General features: G+C 41.1%; 1 protein-coding gene across 1 annotated transcript; it reads right to left on the bottom strand.

Moving 5' to 3' along the window:
* Window positions 1-8,399: 8,399 nt before the first annotated feature.
* LOC130685090 (olfactory receptor 6C74-like) lies at window positions 8,400-9,335 on the bottom strand. Its single transcript, XM_057508278.1, has one exon. It carries the CDS (start codon window positions 9,333-9,335, stop codon window positions 8,400-8,402), a length of 936 nt encoding a protein of 311 aa, XP_057364261.1.
* Window positions 9,336-10,165: the final 830 nt, after the last annotated feature.

The raw sequence follows: 10,165 nt of genomic DNA, 5'->3' as shown, positions 1-10,165 counted from the left end.
TTATAAAAAATGCTACAATGCATAACCTGCTGAATTGTGGTTTATAGGAAATATATATTTGGTCTTTGTCCACAGTTCCTGGTGCACGGCTCCCCAAACCCTTGGATTTTCCTAAGAACTGAGAGAGATAAAGGTGTCTTGTGTTATTTTAATAGGGTGATTTCTGGGTATCACCTAGGAATGCAGGCTGCTTGACAGGAGAACAACCATGTGACTAGTGAATTGGAATATTCAGTCCCATCCCCTGACCTCAAGAGAGGCTGGAAGGGCTGGAGGTTGAATCAGTTAATGGCCAGTGACTTGGTTAATAATAAAGCTTCCATAAAAACTCAAGAGTGATTTGGCCATTTTTTCCAAGTGCTACTGAGGTAGGCCCCAAGCAACATGATGACAGAAAGCTCCTTTGATCAGAAACTACCCCTATGTATCTCTTCATCTGGCTGTTGATGATCTTTTGTCATGTCTTTCGGTACACTGGTAAGCATAATTGTTTCCCTGAATTCAGTGAGCTGCTGTAGCAAATTAACTGAACCTAAAGAGGTCATTGGAACTTCCAATCTGTAGGCAGTGGGTCAGAAACACAAAAATAGCCACTTTGAAGTGGGGATGGGGGCAATATTGGAAGACTGAACCCTTAACCTGTGGAATCTATACTATCTCTGGTTTGATGGAGTCAAATTTGACATAGATTATCAGATACCCTGATGGTGTGTGAGCATTGCCTGGTTTCATCTTGTGTGTATGGAATTGAACCCCCAATGTTGATTGGGTTCAGGAATGTTAAAGGACAACCTTACCATAAAAGCAAAAAACAGGTTTCATGTACTTCTTCTGATAATGTTTTTCTACCTCATTACTTATCTCATATAGAAGATTCTTTCAAAGAGTCTTGTAACTTAGTTCTTACATTTTATTCTTCCTGATGACATTTGACCCTGCCACAATAATGTACTTCCTCAAGTCTGGATCTAAATTTTAAATAAGATTTCCTTATTGCATATTAGCTCTGGAAACCATGGTTTTGAATAAAATATGCCTGTGTAAGTGTAGCTTGCTACATGTAATTTGTTAATTAATTAAACATATATTTATTGTGTATTTCCCTTATTCCAGACATTGTGAAGGGCACAATCCTTACTTTTAAGAAACTTGCATTGCCTGAAAGAGACAAACACTAACCCCAGTATTGCTGCTCTTAATATAATCAATGATGCAATAATGGTCTATAAAATATTATGGGCCATGTTGGATGGCTCCTAGGTAATTTTGAAACCCACCTCCAGTGCCCTGTAGAAACATAATTTTCATCCAGTAGGCCAAAGGTGTCGGAAGTAACATGAATAGATCTCTTGGATTTAGGCATTCGTATTGGCCAGGAATTTCCAATAGTATCCTATTTAATGGTCTTAAATTGAACAAGATGCAAAATACATCTCATCTCTCCTGCTCTGTGCTCAACACTGACAACATTCTTTGGGCAGAGTCAATGATAGAGGCAATGATTTGCAACTTCTAAGACCATGACTTTGGTTGGAATCAGAGAATCTGGTTTGAATTTTCCATTACCAGTTCAGTATCACATATGACCTTTTGTTTTTTGTCTTAAGGGCAGAGAAGAAACTGGAGTCCCATTTCCCAGAGTGCCCTCTTCCTTGCATGATTTTATATGCAATTTGCCAATAAGATAACCGTGTTCAAATGTGAAAATTGTAATAAAACAGAAACTAATATCCTCCTGTGGTGCTTTAAAACAGATTTGAGATCCATAGTGGCTTCTTAGCATTGAGACATACCCACTTTACTGCTAAGACTGTTGGTATATGCTTTCTCAGAAATGACTGAAAGTCGCTGCTATTTAGCAGTAAAAGTATTCCTGAACCATTCTGATCAATGCTTCAAACTGAAATCTTCAATGTCAGTCTCAATATTCTAACCAGTATTTATGCTTTTCTTCAGTCTTTCATCATAAGCTTCTACCTAAAATTCTTATTCAGCTGCTTTGAACTTCTGCTACCCCAGCTTGTAGTATTCTTAGAAGCTGTAATACAATAGGGACCTAAGTATTAGGTTCTTTCCATTTACTTCCTTCCAGAGACCTAGGCTGATCTAATAATTAAGAAGATATAATGTTACCAGTTCATTTAGATCTCAAGTTTTTTAGTCTTTTCAAAGGAAAGGATTCAGTGAATTGACAGACTTGAAACAGTCTTGAGCACCAGGAGGGTATTAAGCAAAGTAAATATACTGTGAGTAAAATTACAGTATTTCCAGAATCTCTCATCTGGCCATAGTGTGTCTCCATAGTAATAGGTATTTCCAGGAGGTGGGGAGAAGTAGGCCATCTCCATATCAATAGGTGATTATAAAGGGGAGCAAGGGTATATCTGGACCGGAGAGGTTTCATGGGGACCTTTTGTATCTGGGTCATGAGATTTAGAGTCAAACAGAAGTGGACAATGCCTTTTAAGCAATAAACAGGTTTCTTCCACTTTATTTCTCCCTTTGATTGTTTTTGAATTCAAAGGTTATTTGCCCCAAATGAGAACGTATTTTCCCCCCACCTGGTGGTACTGGGAAGGACCTCTGACCCTGAAATCTGTCTTCATGGGTGCAACACTTGGGCATGCTGCTCCGAGAGAAAGTGGGGAGATGCTCAGAAATGTCCCTGAGGATGGCGGGGAGAGGAGGCCCCAGTGGCTGCTGTGATGGGCGGTGTTGACTCACCCTTCCATCAGGCAGTGGTGGAGGGTGCAGCTTCACCCAGGATCCCCCTATCTGTGGGACTTCCACTAGGGGAGTGCCTAGTGGGAATTAGTCTAGGGTAAAGCACCTTGTAGATGGGTGGATCCTTCCCAGAATTGGAGAAGGGTGGAGACACTGGAAGCTATGGAACTGGCCCTCTGTGAGAGAGAAGACGGCTTAGAGGCCCTGAGTGGGATTGTGGGATCATTGCTTCTAGAGGTAGTGGAAAGGGTTATCAAGGAGAGAAGTACACTTTGGCACTCCTTGGAGGAGCTGGTTAATGACTTATGGGATGTCCTTAAGAAAGAGAGACAGTTATTGAGAAGACAGGTCATGCTCCTGGAAGATGTATTAGCAGTGAGGAGGGGACAGCAGGAGAATCCGCATTGCAGAAGGCCATGGGGGTGGAGGAGGAATAGTGATCCCTTCAGCCCCGAAGATGGTAGAGAAGATGTCAGGGGAGGATGAGGGGGTGGGACAGAGGGGTGATCTGTTGCCGAGGCCACTTCCTGAGACACCAGCCTCTCCTGTATTAAAGGTCAACCCAGTTGTAATTAAGAAAATAAACACTCAAAGACCCCTCCCCAGGTTGTGGAGTACTCCATGCTCCTCTCATATACCCAGGATGAGCTGGTGCACATGAGTATTCAGTTTTGGCAGAGGCCCTTGGAACCTCTGCTTACATGTCTTTCACGTGTTTGGGATATTGGGGTGGAAAACATTGTAATGCTGGATTCTGAAATGGGTAGACTGGCTTCCCTGATGACTCACTCTTCCCTCTGGCAGTGGTTGCAAAGTGCCTATCACACCTCAGGAAAAGAGATTTCTGGATTGGCAAACAGCAGCCATCAGGCAGATTGGCCTAATCAGGGTGATTTATTATACTTATCCACTAGCTGGAAAACATATGCAGAGCTCTAGCAGGTGTTATGGGAGCTGGGCATGAAAAACATCATCTATAATATGGACCCACAAGGCTCTGATGAGGAGTTGGTCACCACAGAAATGAGAAATCTGGTGCTGCATAAAGCTCCTCTATCTCTCTTTGGGTCCCTATGATTATTCTTGCCCCCTACATAGGGAATCCCATAAGTGAGGCTACTCATACTTTAACAGATCTGGGGGAGGTTCAAACAATAAGAGCATGGAAAGAAGTACAGACTATGATAAAAAGGAAAGCTTCAAAGGACCCCATTAAGGTCTTGAGGACCAAGTATGGGCTGATTTGATAAAGTCAGAGTAGTTAAACAAAAGCTTGATTGGAAGCCTAATAGGTTCTCATTAGAACTATGGCACCAATTAAAGCCAGAGCAGCATTTCCAGCCACTGAGGTCCAGGACATGGAAGCCATAGGCAAAGACCCATGTCCAGCCTGTGTCCCTGCAAAACTTCCTGGTGGACAGTACTCAGGCTCTGCTTGGGTTCTCACCAACACTGGAGAACGATTGGGTGTTGTTGTCTGATTTGGGGGGGGTCAAGATCCCAGCTTGGGGGATGTGGTAATGATCAGAGGCATGGCACAGACACCTACACTGGGGCACAGATTTAAAGCAGCACAGCATGCTTCCCACTAGCCCCTTAAGTGGAGAAGTCTGTTTATTAGAGTCAGTGACACACAAAAGTGGAATACAGGAAGAACTTGCTTTTGAGCCATTGTTAGCTGAGAGTCCTTATCAGGAGGGAAAAACCCTATACCTGTAGATGCTTGGTATACCAACAATTGTTGTCCTAGGCAGCCGCACAATTGGAGGGCTGTGGCTTTCCGTCCTAATACTGAAACAATACTGATGGAGGACAGGGATGGGAAGAGCAGTCAGTGGGCTGAGTTGTGGGCAGTATGCTTTGTGATCACCCAGGATCCTATACTATAGTTGTCTACACTGAAAGCTGGGCCATCTATCGGGGCTTGACCCTGTGGCTACTGGCATGGTACCATGCCCACTGGATGATTGGTCACTGGCCCCTTTGGGGGCAAGACTTGTGGCAAGACCTATGGGTCTCTGGTTAGACTAAGACTGTTACTGTATATAATGTGACTGGCCATTTGCCTTTGGATTCCCCAAGGAATGATGAAGCAGACACTTTGGCCCAGGTGCATTGGCTAGAAGGAAAGCCTACCTCTGATGTAGCCCAATGGTTATACAGGCCAAATATATTTGGCCTTTGCCAGTATCAGAAAGGTATCAGTATGCCATGACTTCTGTGGACAGAGCTACGGGACAGTTTGTTGCCTTTCCTGAACATTGTGAAGATCATCAAATGACCAAAAGGGGCCTAGAGCATCTCTTAACAGCCTATGGCCAGCCACAGGTGATTGACAGCAATTGAGGCACACATTTTACTGGAGAGGAGTTAAAAGAATGGGTTCAGCAATTAGAGATAAAATGGAAGTTTCTTGTACCATCTAACCCTACTTGGGTAGGCATGAGAGAGAGGTACAATGGTTGTTGAAATCTGGCTTGAAGTAGGACACGAATCATCTACAGGGCTGGTCAGTTCACTTATGCACAGTGCTATGGTGTTTGAATGAGAAGCCCTGAAAAGGATCCTTGAGACCAGGGGACATGCTCACACACATTACTGCCTCTCCTATACAACTGTATGTGCAAAAGAGGAGTTATTGAAGCCAGGATATGGTGAGCAGAGCAACATCCTTCTGCCAATCCTGGAGACTCTGTTGAGTGCATGTGGCCCTGGACGTTTTGACTCATGGACCAGTGATGGCTGGCACTTCTGGTATCTTGGGGAAAAGGCCTAGAAGCTGGCCTATTGTGTGTTCCTGGAGTAACAGCAGAATGGCCCCCAAAGATCATGATAGTATACCCAAAATATCTGGCAGGTAAGAGCGTCTTACAGGGAAGTTTTGTTTTTTCTTTATGGCCAGTGCATGTACCTCCCATAGCCCTATATATTGACCCATCTGTAACTCCCACAGGGAGAGGGGTGAAGGTCTGGTACACTAGACCAGGACGAGATCCCATTCCTGCCACTGTCCTATCACAGGACCACTCTCTTGCATATATTCTACCTGATGGACAAGATTTGCCTATGCTGGTCTCATTAAAACATGTATCTTATTGCCCTCAAGGTTCTTTTCTTCTATAGTTCCTGTGGCCTGGACCCGCCCCTGGCTGCAGCTGCTGCCTGATGAATGCTGTGAATTCCCTACCCTTTCAGCTACTGCCCATCTGTGGAATGGGTGAGCTGTGGATTTAATCAGCAAATGAATTTGAACCTAACTGAATTCCCCAGCTTGAGGATTATCATGATGTTATTGCTGTTGCTATTGTTATGTTATTAGTCTATTTACAGTGCGGCAGCTTTCTAGCACAGCAGACATTGTGGAAGATGAGGAGTGAGTAGATTGTGAGGTGATATTTCTGGAGGGTGGTTGTTTGCAAAATTGCAGTATTTCCAGAATCTCTCACCTGGCCTTAATGCATCTCCATATGAGAAGGTGTTTCCAAGGTGTGGAGAGAAGTAGTCTATCTCCATATCAATAGTTGATTACAAAAGGGAGTGAGGGCATATCTGCACTGGAGAGGTTTTGTGGGGCCCTTTTGCAGCCAGTTCATGAGAGACACAGGCAAGCAGAGGAGGATGACTTATTCTAAATAATAAATGAGTTTCTCCCACTTTATTTCTCTTTGACTGACTTTAGCTTCAGAGGTTATCTGCCCCAGGCTTCGAGAATATTTTCCCCCTGAAGTTGCAAGTACACTCTTGAGAAGGTGGAGGCTCAAGCTGTCCAGAAACCAGAAGCAGCCCTGCCATTAGGGTTAGGTTTGGTTTTTGAAATGGTTAGAAAATCCCTCCCTGTGTCTTATATCATTTAGTTGACGTGTTGATTGAAAGTTTCAGGTTATGTAACACTTTTCCTAGTGCATAGGCACTCACCCGTAAGTACCCATGTGAAACCCACAGTGGGGGTCCAAAACTGTAATGTGAATTTGTTACAGTAACAGTATAAAGAACCCTGAGGTAACTCCAGGTCACTTCTTGGGTCTCAGTGTGACTGTGGTCAACCTGTGTTGGTAGTCTGAAGCCCCAATGGGCTTTTTTACATCTTGTTTGGTCCTGATAAGGCAGGAGACTAAACCATGAACTTGAGGGGTTTGAGGTGTGTTCTGTCATTGGTAGGTAGAGAGGTGGAGGTCCTTGTCCAGACTAATGCAGGACCCACTTATGTTTGCCTAGCTACCTGTCAACAGAATAATTAACAGGAGAAAAATAAATAAATTTCTGACAAATGGAGCCACATAAAAATATGAGACTTAAAGAAGTGAAGAAAGTAGACAGCTTTTGTACGTTTTAGACAAAGAAAATATGAATTTGTGAAGAACTAATGAGGAAGGTTGAGATTTGGGTCGTAAATTAATGAGAAAATAAGGGTTTTTATGCACCCTTCTTTGCCCTAAATTTCCTGTCCCTGGTGATAAGGCTGTCTCTCTTCCTGCTAGTATGGGGAGGATGCCATTCACATGGGAATTTTATGTTGTGTTTTCAGGTGAATCAAAGGAGGGTCAAATTGTCCTTCTTGCACCGGCTGTTTCTCAAGTAACTTTAATTCAAAATAATCAGTATGTCCTATTGTGGCCATATGCATACACATTTCTGGAAAAAGATCATGAAACATAATGTGTTTCTTTGACAACATTTTTTACTATAGTTAATATTTTTTAATTCTGGTCATGTGACAGAAAGTGAATTGAGTCCCTGAAATTCCAATTATGACATAGAATTTTAAAATGCTAGTGAAAAGATTTAGCTTATTAGACTACTTTGGTTTCACTCATAAGAAGTTTAGCTATATATGTATATGTGTATATCAGTGACAAATGGAAAGAAAAAACACATTAAGTTGGCATTGTTCTCCTTACTTAACAGTCATTTAAAAGCAGTTCCAAATTAACTTCAGAAGTATCCCAAGTTACTGAAGGGAGATTTTTTGAGTAGGAAACAACTAATAAGCATTGTATTTCATTGTTAATTTTTAAAATGAGCCAGTAGGATAATAGGTTTTCCATCTAAGATTGAAATAATTGTGAATGCTATCAATTCACTAATAGAAAAAAAAACAACCACATTCTATGGCATGCACTTTACACAACAATATTTTCTTTTAATAAACAAATACTTTCTAACTTGAGCATCTACATTAATAGTTAACTCTGCCACAATTTTCTTTTCTTTTCATTAAGCAGAGTACATACATCAAAAGTTGGCAATATTATAAAAAATAAATGTGAACATTAGTAACAACCTGGTTAGAACCAAGTGCAAAGAAAGAATGATAATAACCTTTACATTGCATGCTATATTCAATATATTTTAATGAAAAATATTTTATATTCTTGACTAACTAGATAGAATACAAAGACAAAAGAGGAAAAATTGAAAAACAGCTAAATTTCTTTCAGATATCCACAGGAAAGTAAACAAAGTGGAAATAATCTGTATTGAAGACTATAAAGAAAATTACCTTCTTTGGAACAAAGATTTTTGTAAAAACAAAGCTTGAAATAAGATAAAACAGAATATCAAAGAAAAGAAACCAAAATAAAGGAGGAAATTTTATATTGGAAGCGACTATTGGATACACTGGTATTACTAGGAACGACTTTGCTTATTTCTTTACATGTGATGCAATAGGATATTCATTTGATTGAGAGAGAAACAACCCTCCGTATATTATTCATGAACGCTTGTTTCACCTGTTGGTTCCGTAAGGTGTAGATGAAAGGGTTCAAAGTGGTGCAAACGGAGGTATTGAGCACTGCAATTCCTTTGGAAAAAGATACTCTCTGTTTCACTGATGGTTTAACATACATGAAGATGCAGCTGCCATAAGAAAGGGAGATCACAATCATGTGAGAAGAACATGTTGAAAAAGCTTTTTTCCTCTGATTAGCTGAAGGGATTTTTAGAATTGTTAATGCGATGTACGTATATAATATTATCACCAATACTAACGTGACCACAAGGGTCATTGAAGCAGAAATGAATCCCATTGTCTCGATGAGCCGTGTGTCTGAGCAGGAGATCTGCATGAGAGTTGTGTCACAATAGAAATGATCAACAGTGTTGGAGTCACAGAAATCAAGGTTTAGGCCCAAGAGGAGAGGTATAAAGATGGTAAAGAACCCAGCAAGCCAACAACAGAAGAGAAGCTGTGTGCAGATTTTAGTGCTCATGATGGCTGTGTAATGCAGGGGCTTACAGATGGCAACATAGCGGTCATAGGACATGGCTGCCAGCAGGTAAAATTCAGATGCTCCGAGAAGGAAGACAAAAAACACTTGAGCTGCACAACTGTTATAGGAAATTGTTTTGTCCCCAGTTGCCATCATCACCGGCAATTTAGGGATGCATGTAGTTGTGAAGGAAATTTCTAAAAAGGAAAAATTCCGAAGGAAGAAGTACATGGGGGTCTTGAGGTGAGTATCCAGCAGGGTGAGTGTGATGATGATCAGATTGCCGGTGATGCTGAGCAGGTAGGTGAGCAGCAGGAAGGTAAATACCACCGCCTTCAGTTGTGGATCATCAGTCAGACCTGCTAGGATGAGCACTGTCACTTTTGTGTGGTTCCCCATTACTGTCCTCTACTTGTCCAGGTCTAAATGGAAAAAGAAGAAAAAGAAAGTGAGGATCCCAATGAGAAAGTAACAGTGACAATTAGTGGTGAAGATGATGTTTCAGCTGGAGCAACACAAAGCTCATTCTTGTTCTAAAGATGGTCATGGCAGGGAGAACAGTAGTTTGCCTTCCAGAGCATCTGGATAGAGAGTTCAGACTTTACTTTGCAGTTCTACCAGAGGATAACCTGTATGATGACCGTAATTGCTCAGCATTTTTTTATATTTATGAAATGGTGGGACATCAGAGTGACTTTCAAAACAGAATGAAACTTTTTTCTCTCTTAGTTTTATGCAAGAGTTTAGGATGGAGGCTATTTTCAATTCAATATAAGAAGTTTGCATACTGGATCACAATGATAGCTATCATTGCAAGTACATCAGCCCATGTTTTATATTTAACACACACATGCATGTCCACAAATACACAGACATACACACACACACACATATACACCACACACACACTGTAGCCATCATTCATTGAATTAGTACGCCTGTACAGGTTTACTCATCTAAACAAACTCCAATGCCTGAATCTTGTTGTTATTTATTTTCATGATTAATGAGATCCAATTTCAAATTACTTAAGGCACTGGGATGTATTTATTTGCTGTATTTACTAGTATTTACATTACTTGAATCTCTGTTATCCCCACCCTACCTACATTGTACCCCAAAACCAAATCAGTAAGAATGTTCTTTTAATTTCAGTTTTCTTATTCATTTTATGATTCTGAGAATAGAACAAGAAAAATATAGTGAAAAATTAGAATTAAAGGAAATAG

Source organism: Manis pentadactyla, chromosome 10 (assembly GCF_030020395.1).
Source record: "Manis pentadactyla isolate mManPen7 chromosome 10, mManPen7.hap1, whole genome shotgun sequence".
Classification (NCBI taxonomy): Eukaryota; Metazoa; Chordata; class Mammalia; order Pholidota; family Manidae; genus Manis; species Manis pentadactyla.
Note: the sequence above shows the minus strand (reverse complement) of the source record. Positions and strands in the feature narration are given on the sequence as shown.